Genomic DNA, 19,039 nt, shown 5'->3' with positions numbered 1-19,039 from the left:
TCGACCTTCGTTGTCTTAAGTTATAAATATGAGCAGACGGAGGAAGCGGTAGGCAACAGAGACTCTTCGAGTCAAAAGGGCAGGGTGGGGGTGCTCATAGGAGGCAGTGAACGGAACCAGCAAAACAAAGGACTTCCCCGAAACACGAGTCAAGAAAAACTGTCCTCGGGGCGCCTGGGTGGCTCCATCGGTTAAGCGTCCGACTTCGGCTCAGGTCATGATCTCACGGTTCGTGAGTTCGAGCCCCGCATCGGGCTCTGTGCTGACCGCTCGGAGCCTGGAGCCTGCTTCGGATTCTGTGTCTCCCCCTCTCTCTGCCCCTCTCCCGCTCACGCTCTGTCTCTCAAAAATAAATAAATATTGAAAAAAAAATTTTTTAAAGGAAAGAAAAATTGTCCTAAAACTTGGAAATAAGGCAGCAGGAGGGCAATATTTCTCACAATGTCATTTTGGAGCGTTACTTAACAGACCCATCTAAGGATTATTTCATGATCCAGGGGAAGATACCTTTGTTTGAGTCACTATTTACTGTTAACTAAAGGTCTTGCTGTTGTGAAATTACATGTTAACCTGCAGATTTTCGTAAGTGATTTCTGTGCATTAGAAAGGATAACCCCCAAAGTTATGGCTTTATGACCCTGTAGCCTGTTAACCAGCTTTGCTTCCGACCTAATTCTCTTATCCCCACATTCTCTCTCCAATGCCTATTTTCCTAATTCTGCCGATTACCATCCTACTGGTTCCTCATTAATGAGGTGAGTAAATCGTGTGCCTTTTAAGATTTGTGTGCGAGTCATTTTTTGTTTAACTCTTTGGAAATTACACTTTGACTTCACGATCAGGAAAGGACTGTTAAGAAGCCTAATTAATATCCATAAGGAGAGTCGAGTGACTATGGCATCCATAAAACAAGAACAGGTCTAAGCTGCTCTGAAAAATGAGAAATCCAAAATGAGAAACGATCTTGGGAATTAACAAGATGCAGAGGAAAGGAACAATTCCAGACGGGGCAGTAACTGGAGGAAAGGACACCGTTAGTGATTCAGAAGACAAGTCAAGGAATTCTCTTCTAGTACAGAGGAAATCTTCGAGAGAAAAGGGAGAGAATGCAGAGAAGATAGAGTGGGGAAATATCCAGTTAATGGGAAATCCAGGAGGCTGCAGAGAAGTATGGGCAATAACCAAAGAAACAATAAAAGAAATTTTTTTCTTTTTTTTTTAATTTTTTTTTACTGTTTATTTATTTTTGAGACAGAGAGAGACAGAACATTAACGGGGGAGGGTCAGAGAGAGAGGGAGACACAGAATCAAAGCAGGCTCCAGGCTCTGAGCCATCAGCACAGAGCCCGACGTGGGGCTCGAACTCACAGACTGCGAGATCATGACTGGAGCCAAAATCGGATGCTCAACCGACTGAGCCACCCAGGAGCCCCTTTTCTTTTTTTTTTTTTTTTAATTTTTTTAATGTGTATTTATTTTTGAGACAGAGAGAAAGAGACAGAGTGCAGGGGAGGGGCAGAGAGAGAAGGAGACACAGAATCTGAAGCAGGCTCCAGGCTCCGAGCTGTCAGCACAGAGCCCGATGCGGGGCTGGAACTCATGAACCGTGAGATCACGACCTGAGCCGAAGTCAGACCCTCAACCCACTGACCACTCAGGCACCCCTAAAAGAAATTTTTTTTCTAACTGGAAGGAAAATACCAGTTCTAGAAGGCCCTGCAGGGAACAATCCTACACCTAGACTTGCCCTAGTGGACCGTCCGAATTCTGAAGGTAAGGAGAATACCCTATAAGCTTCCGGCAGGGGAAAGCCGGGAAAAAGAAACAGACTTGAACTAGACTCACCTGCAATACTAGCTTGTGGATTTGAGTGGACCACATGCAGGGCTCTGGGGAGAGAAATTAGGACTCCAGAACAGACAAAAACTGTCCTTCACACAGGAAGATCAAAGGAACCTGTTTGGACGGGCAAGACTGAAAAATGACGCTGTCCAAACACCTTGTCTTTCAGAAAAAAAACCTCCTTAAGCATTTTGGCCCTCCAGCCAGACCAAAATGAGGAGAATGAAGTTCTTGACAGAGGGGTGGCATGGTCCACGAGAATCCATATGAACCCCACAGAGCTTCCAGCAAGGCCTAAATAAGTGACGGGGTGGCTGTGACATTTGAATTCTGTTCTCAGGGAAGGGTGTTTAGACGATGCGTAACATTTTTTAAAACACTAGTGGGCAAATCATTTCATCTCAGACCATCCCTGTGGCACCTAGCATATTCTTGGTGGCACTGACTTCCCATCTTGGCCATGGGCCTGCCCTCCCTCCCTGCCCTTTCTCAATGGCATCTCACACAGCCGCACGCAGGCATGCACGCTGACACACACACATACACGAATACACGCACCGTCACCTACACTGACACGCACGCACAGGCCTCCAGCCTTCTCTCCTCCTCCTGTCTCTCCCGCTTCTCAGTTGTGCTCTATGACCCATTACTGGGCACGGTTAACACCTGTTTGTCCTTCAGCTCTTGTGTGTCGGCTCCTCAGGAAAGTCCTGAAGCCCCCAAGCCCCCAACACGGCTCAGAGGTACTCTCAGAAAACCCCAACGCTCTTCCCAGGGGCCTTATCCCGGTGTGTGTGACAAGTGCACGGCTGTTGGATGCCTCTCCCCAGACAGTCGTTGGGAAGGACAAGGCCTATTCTGTGTTTGCTGTCCTTCATACCCCATACCTAGGATGGTGCTGGCACTTAGTAGGAGCTCATCCAACCCCTGGCCGCTGGGTGAATGCACGAATAGCCACCAGCCCGGTCTGACCCAAGAAAGCAGGAGCAAGGCCCAAAGCGGAGTCCAAGATGCTCCAAGTGGGCTAAGTTGTAACCTGGCTTCTCTCTGACCACGGCCTGTGTCCTGACAGAAGCAACCATGGTTTGGAGTCACGTATTTCCCGAGTCTGTGCTCTGTCTCTGAGTTGCGGAGCGATCTCAGGTAAGAAAAATAATAGCTAACACCGATCGGGCGCTCATTTTGCGGTCGCTGTAATTATTGTCTCTCCTTCACAGATGAGGAAACTGAGGCTTAGAGAGGTTAAGTAGCCTTCCCAAGGTCATACAGTTAGCGTTAAAACAGACCCAGTACCAGCTGACGATGCCGAGGACGTACAACTTACCAGAGAGGGGAGGAAGGAGTGTCTGTCTGTCCAGGCCATTCGGCAAAGGGCCATCATTCCTCCCACCCCAGGGGTCCGGGAAGGCCCTACACAATGCGGCATCATTACTGTCACCAAGAAGCCCCACAGAATATTTCAGTTATGTCTGGTGTGCACCGGAGGCGAAGAGCTGTTGGAGGTACGCTACCTACCCTGCCATGACAATGAAGAAATCCAGTCGGTTCCATGTGTCCCCAAGGTAGCACTTCTTGCCAAAAATGCCCAGGGCCACCATTTTCAGCACCATCTCCATGGCAAAGAACACGAAGATGAAGTCATCAAAGACCTGCAGGGGCAGGAGGAAGGCAAGAAGCAAGGGACAGGATGAGGCTGTGGAGCAGGACCACAGGGTCGGAGCCACAGTATGAGGCGGGGACCCAGGCACGGACACGAGAGGCCTGGAAGCGACCTGCACCCGTCTCCTCTTGGGCAGGAAGAGAACCTCAGAGGTCCTGGCCCAATGGGGTCATTTCACACATGAGGCCACAAAGGCCCAGAGAGGGGAATAAACTTGCCCAAGGTCACACAGCCCACTCTTTTTTCCCTAAAGTCAGGCACACTGACAAGGGACCCAGAGGAGGGCAGGGCAAAGGGCTCCCCCTAATAATAACTGCCAACCACCGGGCTAGACAGCTGACTTTCATTCTCGTTTCTAATTCTCACAGCAACCCCACAGAGAGCCCCATTTTACAGATGAGGAAACCGACTCAGGGAGGTTCAGCGACTTGCCCCAGGTCACGCGGAAGGTAAGTGGCAGAACCAGAACTGACATTCAGATCTATCTGACTCCAAAGCCCACGGGGAAGGAGGTTTCTCAAAACAGACTCGACACCTTCCTCCAGGAAGGTTTCAGCGCTCCTTCCTCTGTTCAGAAAGGAGCCCCCAAATGTGTCCCTCAGCATGGGCTCAGGTGAGTATATATTTCCTGAGGACACGGTCTGGGTAGAATTCCTCTTTCCAGGATCAACGAGGGCTGTAGTCAATTCACTTCAACAAATGAGCCCACTCACTGTGCGCGGGGACGTAGGCTGGGAGTCACCGACATAGAAGGGGGTCCTTAGTGAACTCACCACCTGGTTGGGAAGTTAGCCTGAGGCTCATCCCTTGTAACCCCTCGTAACCCCACCCAGGGGCCTGAGGCTGCACGAGGAGCTTGTCACCCACTCAGACCCAAGATCCACCCCAGAGATTCTGATGCTGCAGATTTGGGATGGGCCAGGTCTGGATTCTTAACAGGTGCCCCAAGGCATGCTGAGACCCTGGGCTTCTCCGGAACTGCTGAGTCCTGTGGAAACACAGGAGGAATTCCTCCCAGGAGGAATCTGGCTTTCCCAGGGAGAGGCCATGGGATGATGATTACAAATGACGACAGATGGTCAGACCCATCTGTAAAATGGGTATAACCCTAACACCCTGCACTACAGGTAGACAAGTTCCGAATAGAGTCATGGCAGGTACCAAAGATAAGGCCCCCACCTGGGACCTCGGAGATGAAAACAGGGGAGCCACTGGAGGCCAGCTCCTGATGGCCACTGAGAGAGAGTTATGGAACTTGGCCTTTATCCCAAGAGCACTGGGGAGCAATGTGTCAGGGTCACTTGTGCTCTACTGGCATGGGACAGTATGGTCAGTCTGGGGTGGGGAAGAGCAGGAGAAGGCTTGGGGAGGCACCTAGATGGGGGAAGATGGGAGCCTAGACTAGGGCAGAGGCTCCAAAATGTAGAGTAGGGGACAGAGGGGACGGAGGGGAAAGAGGATCAAGGGGCACGGGTAAGACCAGTTGGGAGTGATGAAGAAAACAGCCAGTTAAGCGAGGGCAGGCCACTGAGCATGACAGACAGGGTGGGGTATGGCGGGTGGGCGGGGCATGGCAGGAAAGGGGCGGGGTGCGTGGGCGGGGCATGGCTGGCGGGGGCGGGGCCGCGTGGGGGGCGGGGCAGAGCAAGCCAGGCTGGGCTGGCCGGCCTCACCTGCAGGATCTTGCAGCGGTCCGACAGGCAGTCCATGTCGTCGCAGGGCTGGTACATGCCAAGTGTCACGCAGTTCAGCAGGATCACCAGCATGCTGACACATTCAAACCATGTACACACCGAGTCAAGGAAAAAACGGTCGGCAAGACTGTAGCCACGGGAAGGCTGAATGCACCCTGGAACTTAATACCCCCACCCACCACAAACGCTGGCATACACCCCATTCCCCCTCCAGATGCCTCCTCTGAGTGGGTCAATGCCCACTTTTTTAAAGACCTCGGAGACCAAAGACCAGTCTGCATACCTCACAACAGACACGGCTGCTGGTGCCAGACCCATCAAAGAACTCAACCCCTACCAACCCTACTGCTTGAGAGACCCCTCCCCGACTTCCTTGCCCCAGCCTGAGCGTCCCCCTCAGGACCAGGAAAGGAGAAGTCCACAAGGGCTCAGCTGGCAGGCCATCTCTGGATTATCCCTGCCTCTCCACCTCTAACCACCTCTCTCTGACTGTCATTGCCTCCCTCCTGTGACCACCTCTCCCCTCCCCTGACCTATGGTTCCTCCACGTCTACCACTAGCCCTGGAACTGGAGGGGCCAAAGGGCCTGTCCAGTGTGGCTGAGATGGGCCGGACACCCCTGTCCTCTCCTCTTCCAGGGGCGGGGTTAGAACTCATCACCAGTTTCTGGAATATCTGAGCGTTGGTCCTCCCCAGCCTCTGCACCGAGGAGGGTGGAGCTCAGCCTTCACGGGCAGGCCGGGGGCAGAAACTCTGCAGCCACCAGCTTTGGGCAGGGCCCCCAAAGTCGTTTTGTGGGCATGCTTGCTGTCTTCATTCACAGCTGGAACCTCCATTCCAAGGGGACAGGGGTCTTGCATTCATACCTCTAACAGTGACGGGCATCTAGGTGGAGCTCCGTTGCACGAATAAGTTAAATCTCTGTGGGCCCTGCCAGCTCTGACATCCAGCGATTCTGGAGCGTCTCCGAACGAAAACCCTGGCCCCTTGCTCTAAGCTGGATGTAGCCACACTGGCCAGACCCCACCCAGCGGGGGCGAACACCTCTTGCCTGATGAGAGACGACCTGGTTTCCCTGGCAACGGCCTCCCTCTCATCCCCGGGTCTCGCTCACCCTGGGATGCCGCCTGCCTTCCCACCTCCCCTTCAGACCCTCCTCGCCCAGCCCTGCTCCTTCCTCCCCCACCCCCCACCCCGCTGCCACTCTCCCGCCACAGCCTGTAATTAATTGCAGTCACTGCTAGGGCCCCCTTCTAGCCTGAGCCCTGCTCCAGGAGCAGCTTCATCATTAATTAACTTTTTTGAAGTTCAAGCGTTCTAATTACCAGTGAACATCCCTCATCCCCCTGGTTTTTTTCTTCCCCTTTCCTGCCATGCTTTCTCTCCTTCCAGCTGCCTCCTCTGCTCCCTCTGCCCTCCCTGCCAGCTTCCAGTTCAAAGTGCACTTAGCAGGTATCTCCCGGAAGCCTGGAGCCCACCCCCCCCTCTTCCTCATCAGGGCCCTGAGCGACGGAGGTCAGCAGGCCCATTTTCCAGAGGAGGAAAATGAGGCTCGGAGAAACTAGGGGCCTTGCCTCTGGGAAGTACCAGAGCTGAGACTCACACCAGGCCTGCTGGACTCCAAAGCCACTGATCTCCTCTGGGACTCCGGGCCTGTCCCGGCCTGGGACTTCTCCTCCCTCCCCTGAGGCCTCAGACCATGCCCACTGTCTCTCGCCTGGGCCCTGACTCAGCCTCCCCGGTAGCCTCCAGCTGTGGCCTCTGCCCCTCCAATCTGCCCCACGCAAATCACCAGGCCAGCGCGGTGTGCCCAGCGCCATCAGAGCGCTTTGAGCGTCACCTCGTTTAATTCTCTGAGCGCTATCGCCAGGCCCGCCGACAAGACGAGGAAGCACAGCCGCGGAGGGGAACGAGATTTGCCCAAGGTCACCAGCTGTTAGGAGAGCTGAGAGACAAAACCCGAGAGTGCTTTGCTTTGCCTCCAAGCCATTTTGCCACTGCCGGGTTAATCTGCCTGAAACACAGCTCTGATTACGCCTTTCCCTATTCAAAACCCTCCGTGGCTCCGTCATCGACCTCAGCCTGACATCCAAGGCTGCCTACACTGTGAACTCAGTGAATTCTGCCTTTCTCTCCGATTGGCCTCGGCATGCGCTGAACTTCTTGCTGGCCCCAGGCATACCCTTTGCATCCACCTCCTACTGTCTCTACCAGGTCAAACTCCTACTCATCCTTCACAGCCCCGTCCATTTGTCCCTTCTTCTCGAAACTTCCCTTGAAGCACCCTTCCCCATTCACAAGGTGGTGGCTCAGTCTCCTCTCCGGAAGTGCTCCCCGTCCCCGTGGTCTAGCTTGTACCGCGGTAACGAACTTGGCAGTAACCATGACTACCGTGTGCCAAGTCCCTAGGGACATGGCCCTGACTCTCAACACAGCTCACCAGGGTGGGGGGCAGATGGGGAAACAGGCCAGTAAGCAGCCCGAGTGACCTGACTCGGTGGTGCCCAGAGCCCCTGTGTGGGGGTGCTTCTGCTGTTACCCACTGTACTGAGTCGCTCGGTGAGGCAGATGGAGTGGCTTTCACCTCTAGATGGCTCAGCTTCAGACATTCAGAGGTGGACAGTCTCAGCCCTGCCCCCGAGGCACTCGGGGAAATCCCAGATGGCAGAGTCTGGGTTCTTTCCAGGAGCCCGGGAGGCTTAGAAGTCAGGCCAGAGCTGGCACTGGTGCCCACGGTTGTGACATGCTCCCCACTGGCTCAGGGATCAAAGGCACCAGCCCTCCTTGAAGCGGAACCAGACCGTGCAGCGTGGGGAAGGAGATTGTCAGAGGGAGTCAAGGTCTCCAGGCTACCTGGCCCAATGCCTGATGTTTCCACCATTGGCCACAAGCAGTGGGGAGCTCTGAGAGCGCAAGACTCTGGGGTTCTGGGACAGTTCGAGGGAGGACAGAGGCCCCAAGAGGGTGGTGAGGATTTCTAGGTAATAAGGCAGGCCAGGACTTGAGTGCTGGCTCCACAAGGGCAGGGAGTCTTCGATGGCTCCCACTGCCTCGCACAGCAAACTCAAAGCCGCCTGCCTGGCACCTGAGATCGTGCAGTGGGAACCCTGTCACCTTGTCTGCTTCATTGCCCAGACCCTCACTCCTGTCAGGGTAACCTCTGTCACAGAACAACTCCATCGAGGCCCTCAAAAAGCAACTAATCCAATCCCCCATCGTGCAGACAGGAAACAGAGAGACAAAGAGCCATCCTAGCAACCCAGCGAGCAGGAGCAGAAGGGACCCTCAGACAACAGATTCCCCACCCATGGGGGTCCCTGAGCCATGGCTGGATTTCAAACAAACGTCAAAACCCCGTGTTTCCCCAAATGTCCAGGCTCTGCCCGTGTGGCACCTGCTCAGCACAGATCCCGGATGGGCAGCCAAGGGCACCTTTGAGGACCAGGGACGGGGGAACAGACCAGCGGCGACCCAACCGAGTTTCCCTGGCAGACGAAACCTTCCCAGACACCCACCCAGCTGGGGGAGAAGAAAACACAGGGTCCTTGGGGGCTGTAGAACCACCCCACCACCACCCCAGCCCCAGCGTGAGACTCAGCCCCACCTCCAGCCAGCCCCCACTTTGTGGCCTGGCTCCCATCCTGTTCCCCCTGCTCTGCTGACCGTGCCTCCCAGGGTCCTCGGAGCCCCGGGCCTAACAGCCCAGCAGTGAAGCGATGAGCATATACCGAGCATCCGCTGTGTGCCAGGCCCCGGGTTAGCAGCAGTGATGATGGTAAAAACGGCAAACGTTTCCCAAGTGCTCTGGAGTGTTTGTTTGCCAAGGAGCTTTCCAATCAAACAGCACGTACTATCTCATTTAAACCCTACAGCAAGCACACGAGGCAGGGAGCCCAGATGCCGCGGAATGCAGAGCCTGTGTAGCTGTGGACCTGGGACCAGAGCTTGTCATGCGCTGTGCAGCAGGGAAAGCCTGCTTTGCCCGCCTCTCCGGTAACAGGTCCCAGGGGCTGCCATTCTTTGGCTTTGCGGGGAGAAAAGCCACCTCACCAGCAGAGGACTGAAATCCCCGGCTGATGTTCTGTGCTATTTAGTATCCATCCCCTCGGGTAGAGAACAAGAGAACTATCAGAGCCCTTCGGACCCGTGTTGGCCTCCCAAGTGCTGAATCTTCACTAACAACCTTTTAAGAAGAATCAAAGCCTGGGTGGCTCATTCGGTTGAGGGTCCGACTTCAGCTCAGGTCGTGATCTCACACGCTTCGTGGGTTCGAGCCCCGCGTCGGGCTCTGTGCTGACAGCTCAGAGCCTGGAACTGCTTCGGATTCTGCCTCTCCCTCTGTCTCTGCCCCTCCCCGCCCCCTCCCAACACTAAACATTAAAAAAATAAAAAAGAATTAAAAAAAAAAAAAAAAAGAATCAATGGGTTTAGACCTAGCAATGCAGGGTTGTCCCAGACCCACAGCAAAGTTCCCTAAAACCGGCAGGTATCGCTGCTATCCACATTTTACAGATAAGGAAACCGAAGCACTGAGGGCCACACAGCTGTTATGGCAGGATTTGAATCTGCCCCCTGCTGACTACTAACCCCGCTCCCCATGTTCTCAGCCCCGTGTTCTGCTGCCCCCAGGCACAGAGCCTGGAACACGAGAGACCCTTGACTGGCATGGGCCCAGTGGAATATTTGGTTTTTCCTTCTTGCCTACATTGTCTCCTCCGGTCTGGGTCTGGGTCATGGAGTCAGGAAGGATGACATTCCACCCTCGCGTGGCTGGGAAGGATGACTATCCCACCAGGAGGAGCTAATGGGGTGGGGGATGCTGGCAAGGGGAGGCTGATGGTCTCAAGGCCCCCCCTTGTCGGTAAGAAATCAAGCGGGACCAGAGTCGTAACTCCACCCAACGGCTGTCTTGAAAACTGGAGGGACAGGGTCGCTGGGGAAGCCACGGGGCCGGGGGCCTCCTCGAACCTGCCACTTCCCAGAGAGAAGAGGGACCGGATGGAGGGGCAGCGCTTGATGCCCCAGCAGGCCCCTCTGGGCGGCCTCTTCTCCGGGAGCCAGAGCCAGAGGCCAGCACGGTTACCATGGTGACCACCACCCTCCATCCTGGAGGCCCGGATGACAGTCACGGTTTCTGTAATTCGGAGGGTTCTGGGAGGGTGGGTGGGGGCAGGAGTGCCGGGTTTGGCTGAGCCAGCCAAATTTGTTTTTATTTTTGTCAAATCTATAATCTGATCCATTTCCCAGGGTGCACCTCAGTTGTCTAAATAAATCAAGTGGAGGAAGAAGCTGGAAGCTGCATCCCCCCTGGGCCAGAGAGGCCGGGAAGACGGGCCAGGCCCCTATGCGGGGGGCCCTTCCCCTACGGGTCCTCAATGAGTCCATGGACAGAGGCTCAGGACTCTGGTCTCCAAAGGCTGGGGCCTGAGGTTCCAGATCCTGGATCCCAGCTTCTACAAGGCTGGGTCCACAAGCACCCATGCAGCACCTGTTGTATACGTGGCCTGTGCATCAGTGCCCTGAGATGAACGAGGCTTACTCCCACCCTGGATGTACCTAGAGCACATCCCTGTTCTGGAAGCCAGCTGCGATGTGTGGCCACCATTCTGAACATCAAGCATGCAGTAGACCCTTGGGCTTTGAAGAGGACATCCATTCCCTACTTCGTTAATTTATTCATTGGGCGTGTCTTTATGAGCAAAATCCTCTGGAAAGCTGCTTGGCCTCTAGTAAAGCAAAACGGAGGCCCACGTTAGGGTCCAGGAGTGCCGCTCCTGGGTGGATACCCTGGAGTAATTCTGACAGAAGTCCACAAAAACCAGAATGCTCATAGCTGTGTGATTCACGATGGCCCCAACCTGGGAACGACCCAGGTGTCCCTCACCAGGAGAATGAGTCAGGCAGCCCCCAGGGGACATGCGGCCATGTGTAGAGACATTTTTGATTGTCACAATATGGGGAGACAGGACACTGGCATCTAACGGGTAGAGACCAGGGATGCTGCTGAACGTCCTAGAATGCACGGGACGGCCCCGCCACAAAGAATTATCCAGCCCCACCTGTGAACAGTGCCAAGGCTGAGAAACGCCCGTGGCACATCCATTCGACGGAATACTCCCCAGCAACGAAAAAGGGCAAGCTTACTGATAACACACGACAGCAGAGACGGAGCTCACGGGCATAATGCCGGGTAACAGCTGGACATCCGAGAGCAAAGAGTACGTGAATTCGATTTTACAAAGTGAAAAATCAGGCAGAGCTAACCCTGCAGTGAGGGAGGTCAGAGCAGCGGTGACTTCAGGCGAGCACCTGTTGGGGGTGGGGGACAAGGGAGCTCCCAGGGCTCTCTCCATCTTTAGGAGATGTTCTTGTTGGCCCGAGTGCGGTCACAGTAGTGTATTTATATGGAAAAATGCCTTGAGCTGGACAAGACAGTTTGTGAGCTCTACTGTATGTATATCTTACCTCAATAAAAGGGCCAACAAAAAAATTATGAAGGGCAACTGGGACAAGGAAAAATCAAATGCAACGATTAAAACCACACAAGCACCTGCTGGGGTGGCCACTGTCCCAGACCCCAGCTCCCCCCCGCCACGGGGAAACGTCACCACAGCCCTGCAAGGGAGGGTGTGATAGGTTTGCCGAGACCCAGGCCGCAGCTAGTGAGGGATTTGAATTTCACACCATCCTGTCTTCTGTTTGTTTCAGGATTCGTTCCTCCCCTGCCCACTGCAGCCTCGGGATACAGGCACGGCAGACATTATTACACCCATTTTACAGACGCAAAAATGAAGGTCCAGATACTTGCCCGAGGTGATATGGTGGTTGAGGTGGAACAGAAAACTGCTCCTTAAAGTGGACAGACCTGGTCCTAGGCCTAGGCCTCTCTGCTTACATGCCCCCAGCAGTGGGGAGCTCCCCATGTGACACACTGCCCTGCCGGGGCTGATTGATTCTGCTTATACGCTTCCGGGTCTCAGTGGGCTGAGAACTCCTGCGGGGTGAGATGAGGTCCGCGTCTTAGAGGCCCCATAATTGGAGAACCTATTGAATTTGGCCAACATTTCTGATTCCCAGATGCCCAGCAAGCCTCGGTGCCCGGTGTAGACAGCCGGAGTGGGGGAGGTGAGGAAACAGGGGCTGCTAGCTTGGAAGAAAACCCCAGGGCGGATAGTCCATGGGACAGAAACTCCAGCCAAGGAGGCTTCAGCCACTGCCGAAGAAAAGGGGAGGGCAGGGCAAGGCCCTGGGGACCAGAGCCCCACTGTCTGTGGGCTGACCCAGCCTCAAGATCCCACCCACAAAGGAGGTGTGCCTTCGGGGAAGCCTCCTGGAGTCCTAGGCAGGGGGAACAGATGCCTCCCCCAAGCCCTCACGATGTCCTGAATGTCCCCCACTTATATCAGCTATGGAACTGAGTGTGGTCTGTTCTGGCTTCTTCTCACCACCAACCAGGCTGTGCTCTCCAAAAGGCAGAGGGTATCGATCCCTCTCTGTGCCCAGAGCCCTACCTGGAGCAGCTGCTCGGGGCATCTGCAGCCTCAGAGAAGAGTGAGGTCCCCATCACTTGGAGGCATCGAGGAGTCTAAGGAGGCATTTCTGTGCTGCAGGGATTTGTAGCCTCCCTTCCCACCCTGGACTCCCCCTTCTCCTTCCTAACATCCATCACTCACTGTGCCATTATTCGGCACCCCCTCGCTGAGACCCCCTCTGTTGGCCCACAGTGGTCTGGGAACCCCAAATGAAGAAGATGTCATCCCTGCCCTCCAGAAACCACAGACACTTGGCGGGGACACAGACAGAGGGTGAGGGCTGGACAGAGGGTGATGACACTCTCCCTCGGCCTCCTGGGGACCAGTCCTCCGCCACACGTCTCCCCTGCCTGCCAGCGACCACACACACACACACACACACACACACACACACACGTTCACGTATGCACTCCCACGGAGCCCCGCAGCCCTTCCAGCACCTGCACACGCTGACACGCGTGCACACCCTCCTCCTCGCCCATCTGGCCCGCAGCCCTGGGCACACCCGATGCGCTCTCCTGCAAACACAGCTCTCGGCTTCTCCGTACCCCCTGGGGAAGTTCATGAGGCCCTTCTCAGGATAATGTTTTTAATGCTTACGTTTTTTTAATGCCCAGAATTAGAAAGGAAGGAAGCCAGTTATGTTAAAAGAGTTGTCAACACATTTAAAAAAAAAAAAAACAAACAAACTCAGGAGGAAGGAGAACCACTCGAGATTCATTATCAACACAATGAAGAGCCAGGCCAGTGGCGGGTCTGATACTGTGACGGTAAAGCAGTGATGAAGTCCACAAGCACCACAATGTGACAGGGAGACATCAGCGATTGCTACTAGTGAGCCACAGAAACTGCCAGTAATCACACCGTGCTTTGTTACCTCCGTTCATAATAGAAAGAAAGGCTCCATTTCGGTCTGACATCAGTGAAAACAAACGTGCAACTTGACCCCATCCAGGTTCAAGAACCCCAGGGGCGCCTGGATGTCTCCATCGGGGAAGCGTCAACTCTTTTATTTCGGCTCAGGTCATGATCCCAAGGTCATGGGATCAAGCCCTCAGTCAGGCTCCGAGCTAAGCGCAGAGCCTGCTTAAGATTCTCTCTCTCTCTGGGGCGCCTGGGTGGCTCAGTTGGTTAAGCGTCCGACTTCGGCTCAGGTCACGATCTCACGGTATGTGAGTTCGAGCCCCGCATCGGGCTCTGTGCTGACTGCTCAGAGCCTGGAGCCCGTTTCAGATTCTGTGTCTCCCTCTCTCTCTGACCCTCCCCCGTTCATGCTCTGTCTCTCTCTGTCTCAAAAAAAATAAATAAATGTTAAAAAAAAAAAATTAAAAAAAAAAAAGATTCTCTCTCTCTCTCTCTCTCTCTCTCTCTCCTTGTGCCCCTCTCTCCACCTCGTTCTCTCTCTCCACCCCCACCTCTTTCCTAAAATAAAAAAAGAGAAGAAAAGAACCCCCAGGCTAAGATCTTGTTCTAGAAACTCTCTCCCCCTCGGGCCCTGGAGACACCTGGGCCTTCTCCTACTTCATGGGCTCCGACCCTCAAATGTTGGCCTTTCTCAGGCTCCCCACCCTCTGGTCTCCCCTCTCCTCTCCTTGATCCCACACCCACTCGCAAGGCCTCAACTCTGGTGGTCAGCAAGCTGACCAGGTCTGCAATCTGTCCCAGCCCCAGGCTCACTCCATCCTGACCAACAGACCTCCCAGACATGCCCTAGGTTGTCTCTAGGAACCTCAAATCCATCATAATGGGGTAGGTCATATTCTCCCAGACTGCCAAGTTCTCTGCACTTCCCTCCCCTAATGAATGATGTCCCTCAGCCACCACCAGTGCTGGAAGCTGTCCAGAGGAGGACCCTCCAGAGGCTCCCTCCCGCTCATCCCATTGTCCCTCTCAGAGACCTGTCCATTTCACCACCTAAATCTCTCCCCTCCACCCACAAATCTGCACCCCCACTGCCCCAGGCAGGCTGCACTCCCCACTCCTCACTCTGAACAGTCTCTTCCTTCAGCCTTGCCTTTTCTGCAAAGCCTCTACACGCAGCCAGTGGGTTCCTCCAAAACCAAAAGCCCTCCACGGCTCCCCACGGCCTTCCAGAGAGTTTCCAAACTCCTTGGCTTGGCATCCAAGGCCCATTGTCTAAGTGCTCTTGGCCGGCCTCCTCTCTGTCCACACAACCTCCACCTCCAACCTTGCTTGCTAGGATGCGCTTCATTGAAAGCTTTGCTGCACATCTACTATGTGCAGGGCTGAGGGCCAAGGCCTAAAGAAGAGGCAGGCACTAATGGATCATGGAGCCTGTCCTCAAGTTACTCACAGTCTAGGAGAAGGTGAGGAGAATAAGTCAGATACAAAAGGCCTTACACATGGTACAAGAAGAGGGCTTGACTGGGCGTTGAGCAGGTAACAGGTGGATGAGAGACTGGGGGAAGTGTGTTGATCAATAAGTATCTGCCAAAGAAGGGAATGGATCAGTGAGTAAATGGGCTGATAGATGGACAGACAGGAGCATGGGGTGGGGCCGTTGGGTCAATGGATGATTGAATGGGTAGATGGTTGTGAAGGTGACAGGGGTGGGGGGGTGAGTGCATGAATGTAGAGGTTAAGGAAGGTGGATGGGTCAATGGGCAGATGAATGGATGAAGAGATGGAAAGATGGAAAGATGGATGGATGGATGGATGGATGGATGGATGGATGGATGGATGGGTAGATGGATGGATGGATGGAGTAAAGAACAATGAGTGGGGACAAGGACAGGTGGGTGTATGGGAGGCAGTTGGAAATGGGACACTCTAGTAAATGGCAGCTCCAGGATTCGACCCCAAGTTTACATGACCACAGGAAACCCTTCAGGTTGGGACTCAGCACTGTCCTCTCTTCCTCCTTCAGAGATTCCCTCTCTCACTCTACACCCCCTTCCCTGCTGTGCCCACACTTTCAGAGCTCCCCAAGACCCCAGGGACCACCTGGGCCAGGGTTTCTCAGCCTGGGCACTATTGACGTTTAGGACCTGATCGTTCTTTGTCGTGGGCAACTGTCCTGTGTGTCATTTTTACCCACTAGAAACCAGTAGCACACCCTCCCCAAGTTGTGACACCCCCAAAGGCCTCCAGACATTGCCAAATGTCCTCTGGGGGCAAAACCGTCCCTGAAAATCACCGATACAGCCTAACCTCCCCCACACCACTATTTGATGGATGAGGAAACTGAGACCCAGACAGAAGGAGTGACCTGCCTGAGGTCACGAAGCTCGCACTCGGCAGACCCCAGACTGGACCTCGGGGGACAGTCAATCCTCAGTCATCTCCTCACTTGACACAGAGGTGCAGGTGAGAGCCTCCCCACCGCCCCAGCTCTCTGGGAGAAGCCAGGTGCAGACCTTGAACACCCTGCTGTCCGCACCTCTACCCGCCGCCCCCAGCCCACCCCCGGCCCCTCCCATAGCGCTCCAAGCCCTCCCATTCCCATATAGCACCTCACAGTCAGCCACGCCTCCTCCTCCTGCTTTCTCATATAGAAAGAAACTGCCATCCAGAGAGGTCGAGCTGTTTGCTCAGCATCACCAGCAGTAAGCACCAGCGTCAGGTGGTACTGGTACTCAGCAGTAAGCACCAGCGTCAGGATCTGCACTTGGGGAGAGAAGAGGGAGACCAGAGCACAGCTCCACAGGGCAGACGGGGCCAGAAAGGTGGAAGGCAGCCCCACAGGAGAGCCAGAGAGAGACTGGCGGAAAGACATTCCGGCTGATTAAAAAGACGGATCGATTTCTCTCGGAGAGAAACAAACGGGGCCATTTGTCTCCCAACAGGACAGTCGGAGGGAGGTGGCAGGTCAAAGCTGGCTCCTGACACAGACACCCAGGCAAGATGGACGAATACAAATCCAATCATGTTTTAAATGCCCCAGGAGGGGGCTGACACTTCATTAGCCAACCAGCCCTCTTTCTAATTCTCCTGCTCGCTATCAATTACGACTAGCCTTGCAGTCAGGTCTCACAGGGCTGCACACGCCCTGGGCTCCGGCCCAAGCCCCACGGGGCCACTGCCGCCCTGGACAAGCACTCCACCTCTCTGGGCCCCCCTGACAAATGGGCCTCTCTAGAGCCGCCTGAGCTGCCGGGGAAGAGGAAATGCTCCCCGCACACGGGTGGTCCTTAGTGAACGCCAGTGCCCTCCCGGGGCAGTGTCTCCCTGTGCCCTCCAGATCCGGACCCCAAATGTCCTTCGATGCTCAGCTCTCACTCCTGCCCTCACCCAGTGCACATGCCATGCTGTTAACAAAACATCCGGGGTGACCCCAGCTCAGCTCGGGCATCTGACTAGGCGCTTTTCTCAGCTGGGATGCCACCCCCACGCCCTCCACCTCTCACCCATCGAAGACTCTCTCGCCCTGGCTTGGGGGTCTCCTCCTTCATCAAACAGCTCCTGCGGCACCCCAGGCAGGCCCGACTGGCCACTCCATCCTCCTCCCGGTGGCCACGGCCCCCCTGAGGGTCCCTCTGCCCAGCCTTTATCCCACTTTGCATCACAGGGTATGATTCCGGTCACTGTTCTTTATACTCTTCTCTCTGCCTGGAACACTATCCCTCAACTGTTCTTCGGGAAAACTCCTACTCACGCAGCAAGACCCAGGCCAAATGCCCCCTCCTCCAGGCAGGCTTCACCAAGGCCCCCCAGGAGGGATCGGGGCAGCTTCCTCACCTGCAGCTGTGGTTGCACAGAAATCGCCACGTGACGGTACCAGAGTCCAGCCCACCCTGCTGACCAACCGAGAGCACCGCATCCAGTCTGGCCACCAGAAGCGTCCCTAGGGCACAGCTGGATGCTGACTTTTGCATCTGAGAAAAGTCAACCCTCTCTATACCAGATGGAGAGCAACGGGCCATTTCCCAGATATGTGTTGCTCCTTCCAGCAACAGGGGCCACCCGCCTGGGCATTCCCATTAGCCCGGGGCTGCAGGAGGAGGGGATACCCTCCCATAAAGAACCCCTTCCCCAGCCATAAGCCGGCCAGGCAGGTGCAGCATTGGCCTCAGAGTCTAGAGTGCTGGGCTCCAGTCTGCCCTGGCTTTCTGATTACTCAACGTGTGCCCTTGGGCAAGTCAGCCTCCCTTTTTTCTTGGGCCTCAGTCTCCCCAGCTGTAGAATGGGGCTAGCAAACTCCTGGCCCTGCCGCCTCACAGGAGGTGCTGAGAGAACCTGAGAGGCCATGGTGGTGGGGCGGGACAGTACCGTATGAACTAGAAGGTGAGGCACAAGCCCACCAGTGCCAGGCCCACGCTGGGCAAGATGGAGGAGACAAAGCAAGCCACAAACCATCCCCCTGAGGCGGAGAGGAAAGTTGTAGCACAAAGAAGGACTGATAAAGAGCTGGAGGGTCAGGGCACCTGGGCGGCTCAGTCGGTTAAGCGTCCAGCTTCGGCTCAGGTCATGATCTCATAGTTCCTGAGTTCGAGCCCCGCACTGAGTTCCTCAGTTCGAGCTGAGCTGTGCAGACAGCTCAGAGTCTGGAGCCTGCTTCGGATTCTGGGTCTCCCTCTCTCTCTGCCCCTCCCCCACTCATGCTGGGTCTCTCTCTCAAAAATAAACATTAAAAGAAAAAAAAAAGAGCTGGAGGGTCAAGAGAGGAAGAAGCTGGGGATCCAGGAACACTTCCCGCAGGTGGTGCCCAGGAAGCTGGGCCTGGGGGACTGGTGGGATTTGTGGCCACGGAGGCATGGAGAGGGCATCTCAGGGGGCAGACCCAGCATAAGCAAAGGCAGGGAGGCAGGGAGTGTCAGGGAACATCAGCACTTGTGTGGGGCTCCAGAATAGAAAGCACGAAGGGAAGCAGCAGAAAGGCAGCTGGAGGACAACCCAGGTGGACCGTGCAAGGACTCAAATCCAGGCTAAGTGAGACTGTTCTGGGGGTGATCGGGAGCCATGGAAGGTTCTTGAGCGAGGAAGGAATGAGTAAACAAATAAAAGGAGGCAGGGAGGGAGGGAGACAACAGCCCTCCCTGGGCACGCAGCTCTCTACGGATGACAAACCCCTTCCACACAAGGGAGCCCCAGGAGCCCCTGAAGAGAAGCTGAGGTAGTGGGGAGAGACGAGGTCCAGGGCAGGGCTGATCGCCCACGGTTGCACAACTCCCGGCCGGTGCTCTCTTTGCCGTGCAGGGGAGGGGAGGGAGGGCCTGCCACCTTGTCAGTGGGGCAGGAGGGGTGAGATCCCAGCAGCCATCTGTTTAGACAGAAGGAGATGGAAAAACTCAACCCCAGATGTTCCCAACAGCCCAGCCATAGGGAAAGGGGTCAGGACAGAAGAGATGGAG

At 55.1% G+C, this 19,039-nt stretch overlaps 1 protein-coding gene across 1 annotated transcript in view; it reads right to left on the bottom strand.

Annotated features, from left to right (window-relative positions):
* Window positions 1-19,039, bottom strand: part of CACNA1I (calcium voltage-gated channel subunit alpha1 I) — a 136,920-nt gene that overhangs the window by 79,631 nt on the left and 38,250 nt on the right. The window contains 2 exon segments of the mRNA XM_042993317.1: window positions 3,358-3,491; window positions 5,176-5,287. Coding sequence (XP_042849251.1) covers window positions 3,358-3,491; window positions 5,176-5,287 — 246 coding nt within the window.

Source organism: Panthera tigris, chromosome B4 (assembly GCF_018350195.1).
Source record: "Panthera tigris isolate Pti1 chromosome B4, P.tigris_Pti1_mat1.1, whole genome shotgun sequence".
In the NCBI taxonomy this organism is placed as follows: domain Eukaryota; kingdom Metazoa; phylum Chordata; class Mammalia; order Carnivora; family Felidae; genus Panthera; species Panthera tigris.
The sequence above is the reverse complement of the archived record's forward strand: the minus strand, read 5'-3'. Positions and strand labels throughout refer to the sequence as shown.